The 19,980-nt window shown below is 39.3% G+C and overlaps 1 protein-coding gene across 1 annotated transcript; it reads left to right on the top strand.

Moving 5' to 3' along the window:
- Window positions 1-1,133: 1,133 nt before the first annotated feature.
- SRGN (serglycin) lies at window positions 1,134-15,507 on the top strand. The gene is made up of 3 exons (XM_054572429.1): window positions 1,134-1,291; window positions 11,050-11,197; window positions 14,616-15,507. Exons 1-3 carry the CDS (start codon window positions 1,210-1,212, stop codon window positions 14,833-14,835), a joined length of 450 nt encoding a protein of 149 aa, XP_054428404.1. The 5' UTR covers window positions 1,134-1,209; the 3' UTR covers window positions 14,836-15,507.
- Window positions 15,508-19,980: the final 4,473 nt, after the last annotated feature.

Here is a 19,980-nt window from a genome sequence, read left to right as displayed (position 1 = left end):
TTGCACCACAGCCCCTCAGCGATTAGACGCTGAGGCCTGTCCTTAGCAGGAAATGGTAAAGGAATCAGCAGGAAGCCGAAGCCAAGAGAAGGGAAACTCCTCCCTCCTGTCAAAGGACAGGCCAGAGTGAGGATGAGGTGGCAAGTGGGGGCATGGAAAGGGAGCTTGGCTGAATCTTGAACAGGAGTGAGGAAAAAGCACGTGCCCCAAGGGCAAGAACTTGTGATAGACTGTTGTGTTTATCTGTACCTGGTGCTCCTCAGTCCACCAAAGTCTGCACACCATCCCTGGGACCTGGGAAAATGCTTTTGCCTCATTTACAGGGGCAATGGATTGTGTGTTTTCTGAGGTCCAGTAGCTCACTGAGGACAGCCTCCTCTTGTTTCTGATTTTTGGCTCATTCTAGGCCAGAAGATCCAAACCTCAAGTTGAAATTTTTTACCAGGGGAAAAGAGGAAAGTTTAAATGGCATCAAATCATAAGAAGTACTTGGTGTGAAGGAGTGTAAGAATGCAAAATCATATTTGTTTTACCCAGTTCTTTGTAACAGAAAATACTGTATTCTTGAGCTAGAGGAAGAGCCTGTGATTCAACAGGAGAAGCTGAGCCCAAGAAGAAGGAACTGATTATTTGAAATCTGACAACACTTTCTTGTAGATTAGAACTCAGCTTTGAAGCTTCACTTCTTGAGTTTGACTCAGTGAGTTATGCTACTCCTGAAGAAAAAGAAAATTAAGAATATTTTATATGGAAAGTATTCAGTGATAAAAAAAAAAAAGCGGTACCTAGTTCCCTTATCTCATCAACTGTGCAGTGGACGCCAATGCTAGCAATTTCCTGTTTAGACTGTTACCTGAAGAAAGAAAAAACAAACTGTACTGAATGCTGATTCTACTGTTTCAGTGGGAAAAAAAAATTTCTGATAGGCAAATGGCAAACAACAAAGCTTTTGAAAACCTAGGCCTGGGGAGAGTAGTGCAGTTTCATAATGGGTATGAATAGTTATTTTGCGGCTTTATTTTTTTTAATCTTTCTGGGTTTTGTTTTTTTTTTTTGGTGGATCTCTATTTGTTCAGGAAATCGTGACGTGTGTTCTGGGCAGGGTCTGAGGTTTTAGAGCCCTTTCTAAAAGGGGCAGAGAGCACCCTGCTACATTTCCTAATCGTGGGGTTGACGTGCAGGCGGAAGAGCTGAAGTGAGCTGGTCACGATGCTTGTGCTTCTCCCGTGCAGCCGGCTGGCCCTGGCTCTGGCTCTCGCCCTTATCCTGGTTTTGGGTTCTTCAGTTCAAGGTAAGCCCCAGGACTGTGGTCCCCTATAATCTCCTTTGTAAGCGCTGGGGTCCACACAAATGATTATATTCACTTTCAGGTACAGAATGTATTACACTGCCGAAAAATAGGAAAAGAAGTATTTGTGGTGATTGAACTTCTTCGTATGAGTTTGGTTAAGTTTGATATCAAGAAAAATTAAACTCTCAGGCAGATGCAGCCTTATAAACTCTTACAATGATTGAAATGCACTACTTGACTTTGGATGAAAATGTATGGTTTATAAATTCTTAAAAGCTCAGAGAGGAATAATGACCCATTGTTTTGAGGAGATGGCACCTCTGAGGCTTTGGGGCATCTACCTACTCCTGAGTGTCTATATCTGTCCCAAGTTCTAATGCATTACAGTGGTGTCATAATTATTGTAACACTAGGATATGCTAGTTTTTAATCAGAGTAAATTTTTTTTTAGTTTTTAAAATGTAAAAATGTGTTTATTCACCATTCCTGAGAAGTTACCATTCCTTCAAAAAATTCTTTATGAACAAAATGCCAAAAAATTACAATAGTAGCTTCTGCCAAACCAAACATGTACATCTGTTGTATACAAACTTTAAAAAGCACAGTATAGTCACTGTGAATATAAATTACCTTTTAAATATTTCCCATGACATAGCTACAACTTAAATTATGTTAAAACAGACATTTATAGTAACATTATCTAAAATGTTTACACATTTAAAGTGTTCTATTTATTTCTATGAGATAAAAAAGATGACCCTATAGACATCATTACCTAGCAGTTCAAATATTGAAAGGACTACATGATCATTTTTTTAAGTACAGCAAGATCTTTAAGTTACTACTTTTATCTGGACCTTCCTGTATTATTGAAAACGTGCACTGTCATTGTTGCAAGAAAAAGAAATTTAAAAAAACACTAAAAAAAAAATAAAAAAAAGTTTGCTTACTGAAATCATACTAATCCTCAGCAAAATCAAGACAAGAAACTAGGGAGTGTCTTTTTAATTAATACCTAAACTGTAGAGAAGAGTTCCCTGTATATCACAAAAAGTAGTTATATATATTGATATACTTGTATCCCATTAATACACCTTGTATTAAGAGGCAAAGGAAAGCTTAATAAAAATCAATAGATCCTTTCACATCAGAAAGGTTTTCCAAAAGCTTTTCAAATACCCATATTACCTTTTTAGGTTTTTCTTTCTTTTCAAATCCTGCACAGGGAATATGTTCAGTGTAAAATCTTTCTAAGGCCAGTCATTGGAAATATAAAGTAAAAAAAAAAAAAGTCACCTAGAAATGTAATATATCAATTAACTTAAAATTAATAGTCATTTATAAGGACTATTTATAGTGAATGTAAAAGGAAGTGGAAAACCTAAGTATATTTATTTTCTTCAGTGTTATAATCAGGGTAAGTTTGACTGTGTGTATTTTTTCTTCTTTTTTAACTTGATTCTTAGTGAAAATTCAATTACGGTTAGGCATAATTTATTAAAATCCTCTCAGATTTTGAAGAGAGACCAAAGAATTTTAGTATTTGTGCTGTTGTTTGCTCAGAGAAACATCACATTGGGAAATTCCTTGTTAGGTTTCTCTGTCATTTAGGGTTGGTTAGTCAGACTGAAACAACTTAAAATCTTGAATAAATAAGAAAACAAAAAAGATCAGTTTCTAAGAAATATACAATGTCTGCTCTTTTGGTAAATAGAAGATCCTGTTTAAATAAGGAAGAAGGTCATGGCTTGATAAATAGATGGGAGAATTTATATTAGAAAAACATTAAGTTTCCTTAAATCGTAAAGGAAATATTGAGTCACGGTGACACACATGTCCCGGATTTGTTTCTTAGAAGTAACTTCTAGTTGTTTGGTTTTTACTTCTTGCAGAAGTGAAATCGTACAGATGACCTCAGATACATTAATTACGTATTGCAAATTTCTAAAATAATTTTTTCTTGTTATGCAATTATTGAAGAACAAACGGCAAGAAATGTTGCTGAAACTTTTCCAATAATCTATTTATTTTTTAAAGTATAAATATTGTTAATTGTAGGGAACAGGCTTTCCTTGGATCTTTTAGGGAATATCTTTAGCTGGATGGAATAATCCCATGTATCCTCCCAAGATCCAGAGCAGAGAGACGCATGTCTGTTGCACAGATTAGAGTGACCAGTGGCGCTGGGTCTACCCTGCCCAGAACTGTATAAGTTTTTGCATCGTCCATATTTCCCAGAAATGTCACATTCCCCACTAAGATTCAATAGGTAAAACTAGAATTAAAACTAAACTGTTCCTATGTAGTAGGTAGTCATCAAAACAAAGTGAAACAAGAAAGAAACCATTCTAATTGTATAATATACTAGCATTTATGCCATCACCTAGGTAGGTTTAGCTATTGGTAGGAAAAGAAACCAAAAAAAGAGAGCAGGAATGGCCAGAAAAATTAGGGTGTTTCCAAAGAACCCTCGGATTTAAAGGTTTGTGTCCACTTCCGAATAAGAAGGGAACTAGATGCCCGCCCACACAGCGTGTGTGAGTGACAGCAGCTCAAAGCTGCAATGCAAAGGGCCACATCACTATGTCGCTGTACAGCCACATGGTGCCTGATATGATTCAACAACAATCTTTCCCCACCTTTAAAGTTTTTTTACTTAACCCATTGGTTTGACTGAACTGATCAAATTTACTAGGCTTTCGCTTACTTACTGAACAAATTCAAAACATCTTAGGTTACTGTATTAGTTTGCTAGGGCTGCCGTAACAAAGTACCACAGACTAATGACTTAAGCAAAAGAAATTTATTTCCCTTTAGTTTTAGAGGCTAGAAGTCTGAGATCAAGATGAATTTCATTCTGAAACCTCTCTCCTTGGCTGATAGCTGGCTGTCTTCTCTCTGTGTTTTTACATGATCTTTCCTCTGTACATCTGTGTCCCAATCACCTCTTCTTATACGGACACCAGTCATATTGGATTAGGGCCCATCCATATGACCTCATTTTACTTTAATGACTTCTTTTAAGGCCCTATCTCCAAATACAGTCCCATTCTGAGGTACTGGGAGTTAGGACTTCAACATACGAATTAGGGGACACAGTTCAGCCCTTATCAGTTACTACAAGTCAAACCCAAGTAAGGACACGGTATAAAACTGTCTACAGAGACAAAGCAATGGAAGCTTGGCAATGTGTGGGAGACCATTGAGAGCACTGGTGGCTGATCAACTTAATGTAGAGAGCTCCAGGGGATCGATTATTGATAAGGCCTGTGAATCCTAAATCCTTTTATTGCTTCTCTCTTTTGAAGATGCTCATAAAGAGAGAAATGGGAAAATCCATGAGCATGTGTGGTCAAGAGGGTCAGGGCCGGAGCATGTTTCCACTCCACACTGTCTCCTAGATCACAGTAATGCTACTGATTCCACCCATGTGTGCTGCTGTTTGATTGTGGTGGATTTTCATATCCATTCTCTGGTAAATGATCATCACATTCCCTGTGATGAGGAACTAATACCAATTTAGAGAGGAGAAAACTGCATCATACACTCATCATCTCATTTGGTCTTTACATCAACCTTTTGCAAATAATTTATGAGACTTGCCCAAGGCCCATTACAACCAAGTAATGGCAGAGCTTGTCTGATTTCAAGGTCAGTTAACTTTCTACTGGAGTCTGGCTATCTTCCTGGTAAAATAGAGGTTTTCTTTATTTGAAACAAAAATCTGGTTTTGACTAGAAATTGAAAGTTAACTTGATACTTTATATAGCTTGTGAAACAATTCAAGGGTGGGGACTCTTCTCCTTATTGTACAACTGACTGTCAGTAGGAAGTAACTCCAGCTTAGATTGTAAGGTCTGTTTGGGTGCTGCCAAACAGTGCATCAAAATCTTCTTTTTTCCCCTCCTCTCGTGGCAGTTTATGCTGAGGTTTCTCTAACACACCTGCAACGAGTCCCTATTACGAACAGGAAATTAGTAAATCTTGATGATGTTAGGGGAAAATTGGTGCCACAATATAAAAAGATGCAGAGAGCTTACTGGGGTGAGTTATGTGCTCTGGTAATGTTTATTTATGGAAAGTATTTTGGTGAAGCAGGACAAGTGGCAGAGAGAGAAGAGAGAAGAGGGCCGGTGGGTAATGAGGGAAAAGGGTTCTAAATAGAAACTATTCTCTGCTCCAGAATCCACAACAAAATCAACAAAATCAACCATCAGATCCAGTAAGTGGGGCCTTTCAGGAAGATAATCAATCTTTTTGTTCATGAGCACACTCCCTTTTATTTTTTAAAATATGGTAGTCACAAAATATTTCTGTTAAGCAAGAGAGAGTCAAGATACCCCCACAGCATCAGAGGCTGGAACTGTTGAATTTCCACATCCCACCCACCCCCTCAGATAGGTAGGTCCACAACTATGTGTCTGTGACCATGTCCTTTATTTTAGTGCAGATTTACAAGCATCAGTCCCAAATCAGATAAACTTTTGGAGTAGGGGGTGACTTCTACCTTTAATTTCTTTATAAATTTTAAAACAGGTTTATTGAAATAGAGTTCACATGCCATACAATTCACCCACTTAAAGTGTACAATTCAATGATTTTTAGTGTATTCACAGATACACGCAACCATCACCATAGTTGATTTCAGAACATTTTGTCACTCCCCAAAAGAAACCCCCTTTATAAATTTTAAAAGCTGAGACTCTGAACTCGGGAAAATTTTGTATTTTAGATTTTAAAAAATTAATTTATCAATGTTTTATTTGTTATACCAGAGAAAAGATGTGGTCAGTCACCTGGATTCTTCCTCATAAAGTACGAGATTTACTTTTCTGTTTAACATTCTATCTCTGCAAATAGTTCTTTGACTTGATATCCGGTGCATCAGCCACACATAGAGGAGACTGCCTGGACCTACTCTGTCCGAAATGGTAGTCATGAGCCGCTTGTGACTACTGAGCACTTCAAATGTGTATAATGGAGGCAAGTCCAAATTGAGACGTGCTTTAAGTGCATAATATACACCAGCTCTGAAGTCTTAGTATGAAAAACAGAGTGTCAAAAACCTACAATAACTTTTATATTGATTATGCTAAATAACAAAATTTGTATATGTTAGTTTAAATAAAATGTATTAAAGTGAATTTCTTTTGTTTCTTTTTCCTTTTTAAAATATGGCTGCTGTAACATTGAAAATTCGATACGTGGTTTCATCCTGTCTTTCTATGGGACAGTGTTGGTCTAGACCAGTGATTTGCAACCTTTTTCATTTCATGGCACACATAAACTAACTACTAAAATTCTGTGGCACTCCAAAAAAAATTTTATGCCAATCTGACAAAAAATAGGTATAATTTTCATTCACTCACACGTGACAGCCATTGTTGTGTTGGCTGTTGTCATATTTTTTTAATTTGACAATCTAAGGGAAAAGAGGTCATTGCCCCTGACTAAATAGTCAGGTATTGATTGCATGTTTTAAAATTCTTGCCAGCACCAGTTGAGATTAGCTGGTCTAGAAACATAGGGTGTGAATATAGTGCCCTCTGCTGGTGGCAATGTTGCTGCCCTGCCACCTACAAGGTTAGGCTTCTAAGTAGTAATTAGATTCCAAATTTAGCCTGCTTCAGGAAAGAATCAGAGGAGAAAGAAAGAGGTAAGATGTATTAAATACCTACCTTATGCTTGTGCTACATGTTTCACAAATTTTTATCTTGCTTAAACAGGAACTCTTTGGGATGCTATTATTCACACTTGAAAGATGAAAAATTGAGAATCAGACAGAGGCATGAAAATGGTGGAACGATAATTTAAATTCTGGTCTCTCCACAAGCTGTTCTCTATCAGAGATAGGTCTTTGGTCTCCTAACCAGAGAAACTAGCTCTTAAAGAATTCTGACCATGGTGCTATCCTAAAAACTTAATATTTATATCTCATTATTAGATCGACTTCTGTCCCCATTTTATAGATGAGGCAATTGAAATACAGGGTGGTTAAGTAAGTTGGTCAAGGTCACAGCTGGTAAGGGGCAGACATTGTGATGCCTTCTTGCTACCTTATCCTCAGCCCCCAGGCAGTGACAGAGCTAATTCATTTTAAAAGGCTAGCTGTCCCAGACCAGACATTGTGTTCAGGAACCATGGGGGAGATTGCGATGGAATAGTGATTCCGAAGGAAGGAAGGATGGAAAGAAAGAGGAGACTATTTACCTTTTTCTACATTAGAATCTTGCTTTTGTTTCTATTTTTAAAGAAATGTTTATTATAACAATTTAGACAATAAGTGAGAAAAAATCACCAGTCTACCATTACTTATTTTTGTGAATTTTCTCCCACTTCCTTTCATATATGTTCATGTAGTTACAGTAACTATTATGCATACAGAGTGGTAGTCTGCTTTTTTTCACTCATTTTAAAAGATTTTCCTATGATATTACATAGTCTTTTTCCATAACCAACTACTTTTTTACCATTTGGTTAACATTCTCTCATATGAATGCACCATAATTTATTTGAGTACTTTCCATTGTTTTGATTACTTAGTTATTTCTCTATTTTGAATAATACTGAAGTGAACAGTTTCATGTATTTTTTATATTTTATCTATTACACATTTCTCTATAGACACATATAAACATGTATCATGTATATCTAAATGATAACTTGGCAATGTTGTATTTATGAAATTAATCATAAATACTAGCTAGAAAAAAGTTGAGGATAGAGATAATAGTCATGAGGAAAAGGAACATAATGAGGGACGAGGATATTTTGGAAAAGTTCAGTGGTTCTGCAGTCTTTTGAGAACAAGTTCTTGGCCATCCCATTGAGATGTAATGTGAACTAGACCTCAGAAGAAGCTCCACTTTTCAATCCCTGATAGTTGCTGTCAGAAGAGAATGGGATATAACTTATGCATACTCTCTTAGAAATACAGATACTGAGGGGAAAGAAAAGCAAAACCCCAAAATCCATGATCTCTGGAGAGGTGGATAATGAGATAAGTGGTAATTTTCCCTTTCATTTGCTACATTTTTCAAAGTTCTCTATAATAAACACATATTTTTTTCTAACATGTTATTTTTTAAAATTGCAACAAAAGTAGTTGAGATGTAAGGAATCTCTAAGTAGACTCCATTTCCGGGAGAGTACTATAAAAGGTAGAGACCCTTCTTTACTAGTCCCTGAGTTAAAACAAAGTCACGAAACCCTTTGACAAGTTGCTGTGTGAGTCCATTCATATAAAATTCTAGACAATACAAACTAATGTACAATGACAGACAGAGGATTAATGGTTAGGGGGTGGAGAGCTGGAATCATGAGGAGCGAGGAAGAAGGGCAAGATTACAAAGGGCCTAAGGAAGCTTTGGGGTGTGTTGGATACGTCTGTACTCCTGATTGCAGTGATGGCTCCACAGGAGTACACATAGACGAGGTCTGTCCGGAAAAAGTCCAGCCACTGTTAATATAATGAGAACAGTTTGCATGACATCGATGCAACCTGGCAGCCAAGGAGAGTGGACTGAAATGTGTATGCATGAACAGTGACAACTTCACCTACTAGTCAGTGGGGGCAGTAGACGCCATTGAGTGAGCATGTTTACTGTGTGGCCAATGCATTCAAAAGGACTGAGCCGATAGAGCAACAAATCTGCGTCAAATTTTGCGTTAAGCTTGAACATTCCTCTGCAGAAACAATTCAGATGATTCAGAAGGCCGCAGCTATGGGCAACTGGTGATTGGCAGCTTCATTACAACAACATGCCTACTCACACATCATATCTCGTATACAGTTTTTTGGTGAAACATCAAAACATACAGAGTGGTAGTCTGCTTTTTTTCAGCCTCTCTACAGACCAGATTTGGTGCCCTGCAACTTCTGGCTTTTCCCAAAATTAAAATCACCTTTGAAAGGGAAGAGATTTCAGACTGGTGATAAGAGTAAGGAAGATATGACGGGGCAGCTTATAACAATTGGGAGAACTGTGTGAGGTCCTAAGGTGCCTACTTTGAAGGGGACTGAGGCATCATTGTCCCATGCACATATTTCTTGTATCTTGAATCTGCTTTAATAAATGTCTCTATTTTTCATACTACATGGCTGGATTCTTCTGGACAGACCTTGTATGTCAAAATATTAAATTGCACACTTTAAATATATACAGCTAATTGTATGTCAGTTCCATCTTAATGAAGCTGTTAAAAAAAAAAACAAAACGGTTTTGGACAGTGCAAACATATTGGCTCAAAAATCAAAAGGTTCACAAGAAGATGCAGTGAACTCAATGTCTTCCTTCCACAGTCTTCCAGCCACCAATTCCCTCCACAAAGGCAATCAGTCGGCAGTATATCTTTTCAGAGGTGTTCCCTGCTTGTAAGCATATATGTAAATATATTCTTAAAAACACAAACACTGGGAAGTGGTAACATACAATGCATAGTGTTTCTTACTTTTTTTTTTTTGTTTACTTAAAAATATACCTTGGAGATTTTTGTATATCTGTACCCAGAGAGCTGCTTCATTCTTTTTATAACTGTATAGTATTGTAGACTGTACCTTAATTTATTTAACATTTAATTTTCCAGTCTTTCCTACCATAAAACATGCTGCAGTGATTGTCCATAGCACTGTCTTTTTTTTTTTTTTCCTTAAATAGTTGTTTCATTTACATTTTGATCTGTACAGGACAACAATGTGCTGGCCTTTAAAACCACCTTTCCTGCTTTTCAAGAATTTTATGTCAACTATAATTAGAAAAAGGATTTTAGACACACCCCTTCTTGCTAGGTGATTATTAGTTGCACTTGTGTGAATAATGCATGTGCTTGGGGTGGGGAGGAGATGAAGCCCTTGAAGGGTGAAGTACTTCTTACCACCATCCTTGCTAAGTTGAGGAATGAAGAATTCAATGAACTAATTAAGGATCTCCTCTATAATCTCAAAACACCAGATGTGGAGCCTTTTGCACAGATATTAAACTCAAAAGAAGCTATGATAGACTAGGGTATTCCAACCTGACTGTGAAGAGGAGTCTTGTTCTTTTGAAATCTCTGACTAGATTGGAGGGCAAAAAAATAGGCCAAGTTTTTGGCTACTTTTCATTACAAAGAACACTATATTGCCCTAAAGAACTAGGGTTCTATAATATGTCGGGTACACGGTATGTTCCTTAACCTTTCTGAGCATGATTTCACTCATCTCTATAAGAACAGACACGCTTAGGGGTCAGGGACAGGTTTGAATCCCAGGTCCTCTACTTAGCACCTGTGTGGCCTCAGTTTTCCTTTGTGCAAAATGGATATAATAGTGTGAACATATTAATATTATCAAGTGTTTACTGTGTGCCTGGCACTATGTTAAGGTCTTTTCCATGCATTTCTGATTTAATTTTTGTGACCAGCGTATGAAAAAGAGACACTATTGGTATCTTCATTTTACAGTGAGGGCTCAGGGAAGTGAGAGTTTCTCAGGTCATCAGTAGCAGAGCTGGGACTTTACTCCAGGCAGCTGATTGGCAACGCCTATTCTAACCTTCAGCTCTGGGCTACTTTGTAAGGGTGTTGTGAGATGGACAAATAATATATATAAAAGGCTGGCATACAGTGTGTGCTCCTGCTGTATTAATGGTCATAAAACCTGTCTACATCTTACCTTCTACCAAATTTAGAATCTATTTATTAAACATTTCTTAGGGACAGTGAGATTAGAAGTTATATAAGGGATGCTTATTAACCACGTGGGTTGCTTGTTTGGGCAGGTTTACCTGTGCAGAGAGCCAGGTACCAGTGGGTTCGCTGTAATCCCGACAGTAATTCTGCAAACTGCATTGATGAAAAGGGACCGATGTTCGACTTACCTCCAGGTGAATCCAACAGAATACTCCCTCCAAGGACTGACCCTTTTCAGTAAGTGGACTTGCTCTACTTTTACTTTTACCAATCTCTGTTATGATCTTGGCATGGAAGCAGGAGGGGCATCTAGAGTGTTTCTTCAGGTTTTTGCTTTGATGGTTTGGTTTTCTCTGCACAATACATGGTAAAACTGTACTATATTCACTGGTAGATGAGGTGTGTAAGAATACACAGTTCAGGTATTCTTTTGCAAAGTCTCCATTGTGGGAGAAACAAAAATTGAGTGAAAAATTTGTGAAAATTGGTGAAAATAGTTTTCACCAATAGGTTTGAAAATGATCGGATATTATTTTATTTGTGTAAATTGAATACAATAAATACTAAAATCTAATAAAATCTCATCAATTTAATGGATAAATAAAATGTGTATATCCTAAATTATAATATTATTTAATCATAAAAAGAGATAAGTACTGATATGAATGGATGAATCCTGAAAACATTACTCAAAGTGAAAGAAACCAGACACAAAAAGCCACATATTATATAATTCCATTTATAGAAAATGGTCTAGAATGGACAAATCCATAGAGGCAGAAAATAGATTAGCGGTTGTCAGGGGCTAGGGGGAAGGGAGGGATAAAGAGCAATTCAGTTGCTAACAAGTATTGGGTTCTTGGAGGGGGGCAGTGATAAAAATGTTCTGGAATTAGAGAGAGGTGATTTGAAAAAACGAAGAAATTAGGGAAAGGAAAAATAAATGGCCATGACTTACAAAAAGAAAACCGAACCTCTCTTCTTGATCAAATAAAACCCACTTTATACTTGCAAAAAAAGTTCAGTAGGAACTCATAAGTAACAAAAAAGTGAATTGCATTAGCATCCATTATTTCAATGGATATCAAAATTACATAACACAGAGCAAAAATGAATTATTCAAAGGATCATCATAAAAGTTTTAATCCTCACAGTTAAAGCTAAAAAATTACTTTCCTCAAAGCCAGGTAGCTCATCACTCGCAAACCCAGTAGGTCCATCGTGACCTCGGAGGTCCCGGTGACCATCTTCATCACTGTACTCACTGCGTAAGAGCTTCCACTGCCGCCGTCCTCCAAATGAAGCTCTGCAGTCCTGCCCCTGTACTTTAAGCCCATGGCATTAACCTTGAACAGATCTTACAGGATCCTCCATTATTTTAAATTATAGGTTTCAATAGTGATTTGTTTAAATCTAAAATGTTAGGGGAATAACCCAAGTTCCCCAAAACAACCATTTCACTCCATTTCTTCTCTCCTCGAATCTCAATGATTTTTCCTCAGTGATCACAACCGGTAACTTCCCTTCTCACTCTGACACTCCAGTCGCAGGAATGAACAGTCCTTACTTCTGTGTAGGCCATCTTGTCCCTCCCCTTCTCTGCTCTGTATTGGGGTGGGGTGGGGAGGTGAGGGCTGATCTGTGGTCTGCGTTTCTCAAGCTGCCAGAGCTGTGGCTGAGTTTGGCCAAACGGGGAGCATGGAAAGGAGACTGGAGAGCGTGGGAGGCAGAGGGGGATGCTGCCGCTTCTCCATCTCACCCCCTACCCTGGCTGGCTCCCCTGGCGGGGCTGTGTCTCATCCATGGCTCTAGTTCCCACCCGATGCCCTTAGTCCCTGGGCTCAAGTAACACCACCTCCTTCCATTGAACATCTCACCCAGGCAGGGAAGTGTTTTCTTGCTTATTTCTGGGTTTCCTCACTGTCCCTCACTTGGCTTCGCTTCTCTTCCATCACAGGTGTAAGCAGTTCTCTGTGTTAAATAGTTAGATATGTTCCCTGATTGGACTCTGGCTGTGGCAGCTTCTGAAGCCACTCCTCCTGTGCCGGGTATACTGTCCCCACACATCCAGAACTTCAATTCTGCAATTACCCCTCTGAACCTGGCACCTTCCTCCCTTCAGCGTGCAGTCTCTCCTATCTCCTACATTCAGATAAAATCCCTTCCTTGACTCTGCATCCTCTCTCGCTATCGCCCTACTCTCCGCTCCTCTTCCCAGCAGCTCCTCCTGAAAGGGCAGGCTGGGCTTGCTGTCTCCCCCTCCTCTCCTTAACCCCACCTGCTTGGGTCTCCTCCACCCAGTGGGCTGGTTAAGATCACAGTGACTCCTGACAGAGCCACTTGTTACTTCTCTATGTTTAGCTTACTTGACTTCTTAAATACCTTTAGAAACAAGCTGATCACCCCTCCTTTGAAATGCTTTCTTCTCTGAGCTTGAGTGGCCCCATCTTACCTTGCGTTTCCTTCCATGTCCCTGGCTGTTCTTTCCTCCTCTGCTCTGATATGTGGGTGTGGCCCTGGCTCTGTCCTGGGCCTCTTTATCTGCATGCCTTCTTCAGAGGACCTCATCCTGTTCCACGTATCTTAATAGTGTGTGTGTGTGTGTGTGTGTTATGTGAATAACTACCAAATCGATGTTTCCAGCTGTGACCCCCTTTCCCTGACCCCACAGTATAAACTAGTCACCTAGTTTTTGCATTGAGATATTTCACCCTCTATTGCATTGAGATATTTCATTTTTCTGCAGAGTATTTAGCACCTCCTGATGCTTTCCTGATTTATTCACTTTTTATTTTCTGCCTTCCCCACTAAATTATAGGTTTCTTGAATAGGGATCTCATCTGCTGGTCCCCATTCTATCCCAGGCATTCAGAACAGAGATCAGATATTCAGTAAATATTTACTGAATGCCTGCATGAAGGAAACTCTACTCTGTGGCATTGTTTGTGGTTTATTATTTTCATGGAGAAAATGGCCCATAAGCTCTGAAACTCAACATTTGTCTCTGAACTTAGCTGCTGCCTTCTGCCACTGAGAGGTGGCACCATTGCTCTGAGCTTTCTGTCTGAGTGGACTTCTAACCACCACACAAAACCCAGTTGAAAGAATGCACTTATTTTTTTTTTTAGAGGAAACTGAGTGTTAATATAGTGGCAAATATAATCCTTAACTTGTAACAAATTTCTGACAAGTGGGCTTTGGTGAAGCACTGTGAATTATCAGAAGTTTTGCAGAAATTTTAAATTAGAAAATGATGATATCAGTCTGGGTTGACTTGTTTGTTCTTTCTTTAGTGGGAGAAAATGGAAAAAAGGGTCTCTTTATTTTGAATAAAGGGTCCCTTAAGTAAATTCCAAATATAGGATTGCTCTGCTAGTGATAAGAAAATTAGCATTGCTTATATGAATTTACAATGGATAGATGCGGAATTGATAAATGCAGTAGATTACGTAAAATAAGTATAGGCAAACACGTGAAAAGGTCTAACTTCTTTTTTGTTTTAAAGCATTAAATAACTGGGAAATTTTAAACTTTTAATTTGATTAACTGGGTGGCTGCATTTATTTTCTTAGCTGGAAAAATGTATTCAATTACCTTCCATATATCTCCAATTTTACTGTGTGTTTTTTTCCTTCATTTTTCTGTCTTACTGCAGAATGACGAGAACCCAGAACTTGAATGATGTCTTCCCTCTTTCTGAGGACTATTCTGGCTCTGGCTCTGGCTCAGGATCTGGAAGTGACGCCCTGACTGGAATGGATCATGAATACCAACCAGTAGATAGAAACGATGCTTTTTATGATGACTTTAAGTCTGTGTCCTCAGACGACCAGGACTTGGGTCAGGATGGACTAGAAGATAATTTTATTATATAAATAAGAGGGTTTCCCACCTTGACACCAGGCAATGCATTCAGTATATTTTGTGTACCATAGTAAAAAGATTACTTTTGGGATAAAAAGTTTTATAGAAATTTTAAAACACCTGACTTATTTACTTTTTATCATCTGCCTAGAAAAGAAGTCTTATCATTCTTATCTCGTGGATTATTAAAGTCTCCTTTATCTAGACTATTTTCCTAGAAAAGTACTTGCATTTCTTTATATCATATTCAACCAACATCACTATGAAATTAACTAGGTTCCGAATGTCTACAAAGTTGCTTTAAAGAATAAATTGCACTGTTTTTCTTTTTAAAAAATCAGTTTGAGAAACAAATTGTCAGGCAGTATTTCATACCTAAGTCTTCACCTGACTGATTGTGAATTATAGATATGTCCTTTTTTTAATGAAAAAAAAAAGATGAGACAGTGAATTTATAGGGTGGATATCTGACATGTTTTACAGTGTAAAGTGTACAGCTCTAACATTTCCACTGGATGCATTGGCAGAGCTGCTGGACGTGGTTTGTTTAAAAGTATGGTTGTTGTTACAGTGACAAACTTAGGCCCAATTAAAGCTCAGTTTTGCTCTCAATACCTCGCACTGCTTTACCTTTTTCCTGGATATCTGTGTATTTTCAAATGTTATTCTATTAAAGCATGAGTAAAATCAAAGGGTTAAGCTGTCTGCAATTTTTTGTTCTAAGCACAGGATAATAATGACTTTTGTTCAAATATTTTATTACCAAAATGAAAGTCATTAACAAAATATCTAAATTTTTTTATTGTGAGATCAAACTTTGTAACTAGAATCAAATCCTATTAAATAGATGAAGAAAACAATCATACTATAGCAAGAGGGTTATTCTTGTCCAAGCACTTTCTCGTCTTGAAAGGCGATTCCCATTTCTGTTCTCCCAGTTCAGTAAAGCTTGTTGCTCTCATAGTCATGGATCCTGTTCTGAACTGTCCAGATCTATTCAGAACTGAGAGCTTAAATTAATCTCTGCTGAAGAAAGCCACCTGTCCAAGGCCACACCTTTTTCTTAGGGCAGCCTGTACTCAGTGACTGGTTGCTGTAGGCATGTGAATGTGAGGCTCTTCCCCTGAACTTGAGGGCAATTCAAAAGGGCTGTCACAGATTTGGAGCTCCCTGAGGGGTCTGCTGCGGCTTTGTTGGGACTGCTTTGCAGCTCAGTTTCTTCCTTAGTCTTGCTTCCTTCCATTCCCCTCATAGCTACGCTCCCTTAGACTTCCTGCGTGCTCCTTTTCATCACAGAATTTACTGCAGGGGGAATCCAACCTGTGACGACTGGTGCCAGGGCAGATAGAAAGGAGGTGATAAAATGGGATTTTGGAGCTCAATAACCTGCTGCCTGGCTGTCAGTGAGGACCCCACTCTGGCCATAGATGCAGCACAGGCACAAAATAGCATTGCAATTGCTAAAACTTTCACTGAGGAATAACTGGGATGGTATACCTGTGGAAGGAAGTGTACCAGGGGGTGATGTATCATGGACTTAGGAAATATGGGGAAGTAGGAATTATAAAAACAATTGTATTAGATAGCTATTGCTGGAGGCAATCAATGCTTTTAAAATAGACAGTGAAAAGCCAAGGATGATTAATTAAAGGTTAAATGGGAAAACTAGTGGGCCTCCTTGGCAGCGTATTAAGAAAATCTTCTGCAGTAGAAGGGCAGAGAAACCTGAGGACCAGGTCCAGGATGTAATCATAAGAATATCAGAGTTCAAAAATGTTTAATTGTCAACCTAATCAAGTCGATTATATAAGGGCAGGGCCCTGATTGGAAAAAAAATGGGGCCCTGAGAGATCAGGACATTGGGGTTGGTACATTCAGATTTTAAATTTCCCGATTTCCTCAAACCCTCTGACTCTGCAGGGGACCACTCTTTAGAACTAATGATTTCCTCTGGCTTGAAGGTGATTAAGAGACTTCTGCCCTTCAGGACCCTCAAGGTCTGTCTGCACCTTCCCTCCTAGCCACTAGATCAATAACTTGTTACAGTATAAACCAACAGCTAAGTGTTGGACCTGCTAAGGAGGAAAGGTAATACATTCTGAAGGTTCTGCAGGACCTAACTGTCATGTACTTCAGGAGCAAGGAGAGTGTCTTATGCGACTTAAATCTAAGTGTGCTAGATCAAGGGAAGGAGATAAAACATAAAGTTGAATAAGGGGGTGTTTACCAATATTACTGGACTAAAGGTGATTGTTTTCCAGGATGCATCAAAGCCCAATTAGACACACACAGGAACTTGCAGCAAAGGCAGTAAGGGTTTATTAGCTGAGGATTGGTCCATGTTTGGAGTCACAGATGAGCTAATGCTCCAAGACCTGGCTCCCTGATGGCTCCAAAGGGATGGGGTATTTGGGGGGAAAATCATTAATTGTGGTCAGGGTCATGGGGTCTGCTGACCGGTCAGCGCTGGGGTACGAGGGTGTTGGTCACTGCATCTGGCCCTGATGTCAGCCATGGCGTCGCTTCATCTGCTTTCATTGCCTTTCTGAGTCTGGAGCTGAAACACAACCAGAACCTAGACACTGTCTTCAGTCTTGATTGAAACCCTGTCTCTGGTCAATAGAACTGAGGCCTTGTTCCTAAGATTATCTGATGCCACTGGGAGCTCATTGTCCTGAGGGCTTAATGATTAAGGGAGTGGACATGCAAGGGAGAAGGAAACAGGTGAGTTAGAGTGCTGAGTGAGGCACTGAGTCAAAAGGGGAGAAAGGAGAAAAAGTCATATTGGAGAAATAAAGTGTCTGCGCAACACCAATATGGAACTACTCTTCTGGGATACAGGTTTTAACACTCCTGCCAGAATCCCAGGGGAAGGTGTTGACATGCTGCTAGAACGGCTCTTAGAAGTTTGGAGAGAGTAATAGTCTCTCTTAAGTAAAGTAGAAATGCTAGAACTGCCATGGCAGGCAGTGGAAGAAAGGGTTAAAGGTTTAAGGAAGTGAACACGCTAGAATGAACAGACTAAGCCTTGAAAGCCCTCGAGATGACTTCATTCTTCAGGAAGGCAAAACAATGAAGAATATGCTGGTGAGAGAGACACCATCTCTGAGCTACCAGTGGTAACTCTCCTCCGAAGGGCAGGGTTGGTGGTAGAGATGTTACAGAATGGACTTACTAATAGCAGTGGAAATGATAAGGTCCTAATATAATAAAAGCCAGGTGGTACAATTATCATAGTGAGTAGCAAGGTTAGAATGAAATTCAGGAGAGTCTGGTGGGCCAAGAGTTATGGAGAGGACATCTCTAGAGGTGATATAGTTGGAAAGAGTTCTGCATCGAATTCCAATGTGTTTTGAAGAGGGTAGGACACCCCACACCAACCAGCAAATCTCCCACACCAGCTGAGTGTCTTACAATCTAACTCAATTCTGAACTATTTACCTAGAGGTAGCATCAGGTTCCACAGATTATGAGCTCAGTCCCATAGACTGCTCTCCAATTCAGATGCCGATCACAATGGTCATTTTTCCAGTACCCACATTATAATTAGCGTGAACATGGTAGTTAGCATAACTTCCACATTGCTTTCTTGACCTGTGTGAGAGGAGCTACTGTGATGAGGGAGACCAAGTGAAAACTTCTACCACTACTCCCCCAACATCCACTAATAAATAAAAAACATTTCATCCTGGGAGGAATGCCAGAGATGAGTAGTACCTTTAGAAACCTAAAGAGTGCAGGGATGCTAGTCTCCAGTGTATCTCGATTTAATTCATTAGTCTGGGTCTTGCAAAACCCAGGTGAATCCTGGAGGATGACACTGGACTATCACAAATTCAGCCAAGTAGTGGTTTTAACTGCAGCAGCTATGCCAGATGTAGCACTTTAGCTAGAGCAGGGTTGCACATTTTCAGGTATGTGGTAGGCAAGCCTTGAGCTGGCAAATGCTATCTTTTCCATCCTTGTCAAAAGGAGAATCAGTTTATGTTCTCTTGGATAGGACATCAATATATATTTACAGTCTATTCCCTGTGCCAGGTAAAACTCTTTTACCCTCTGTCATGAAATAATACATAGAGGCCCAGACTGGCTGAACATCTCACAAAATATCACACAGGCCCACTCAGGATCGTGAGCGTGTGACCAGATCCCCCATGTCATGTACCAGGGATGTCCTGACATCTCCTCCTTCAGTTCACATCTATGACCATATGGTGGAGGGGGGTGTGCGTGTGTTCCTTATGACCAAATGACAGAGTAGGAATAAGTCAAGCTTGGTTCACAGATGGATTGGCCTGGCATATGGGTGCAAGTCAAAAGTGGATGGCAATGACAATCAAGAATGGCCTTAGAAACAGCTATGAGAGGAAATCCTCCCAATGTGCAGAGCTTTGGAAGGTGTACCTGGTCATTTACTCTGCATGGAAAGAGAAGTAACCCAACGTTAGAAAACTTAGTTTTATGGGTAGTGGTGAATGTTTTGGTCAGTTGGTCAGGGGCCTAAAATAGAAAGATTGGAAGAGTGGGGACTAAGAAGTCTAGGGTAAGGGCATGGGAATAGATCAATTAGAGAAGGTGACAAAGTGTGAAAATCTTGATCAAATAATAATACCCATCAAAAAGCATCCGTCACTGAAGAGGCTCTAAACAATCAGCTAGACACAATGACTTGAGCCGATGTCAGCCAGCCTCTGTCATGGGCCACGATAATGCTAGCCCCATGAATGCATGGAAGGGTAGCCATTATGGCAGAAAGGAGGCTATGAATGGGCTCCCGCTAACCAAGGCTGATCTAGCTACTGATGTTGACAAATGACCCATATGCTAGCAACAAAGTTCATTGCTGACCTACTGATGTGACACCATCTTTTGAGAAGACCTTGGTGGCAAGTTGCCTGTTAAGGTCCTTTCATCCTGAAAGGGCCAGATATTTGTTCTAATAGGAACAAACATATATTCTAGGTATGAATTTGTCTTTTCTCCCAACTAGGTACCCTTAGATGAGTAATTTAACCTCTCTGTGCCTCAGTTTTCTCCTCTTTAAAATGAACATAATGATAATGCCTATCTTATAAGTTTGCTGAGAAGATTAAATAAATTAATGTATGTAAAGTGCTTGGAGCAATCTCAATGAGCAAGTCATCAGTAAACACAGG

This window comes from Pteronotus mesoamericanus, unplaced genomic scaffold, assembly GCF_021234165.1.
Source record: "Pteronotus mesoamericanus isolate MK-2021 breed Mesoamerican mustached bat unplaced genomic scaffold, CSHL_Meso_final contig_24, whole genome shotgun sequence".
Classification (NCBI taxonomy): Eukaryota; Metazoa; Chordata; class Mammalia; order Chiroptera; family Mormoopidae; genus Pteronotus; species Pteronotus mesoamericanus.
This window is presented reverse-complemented; position numbering and strand designations above follow the sequence as displayed.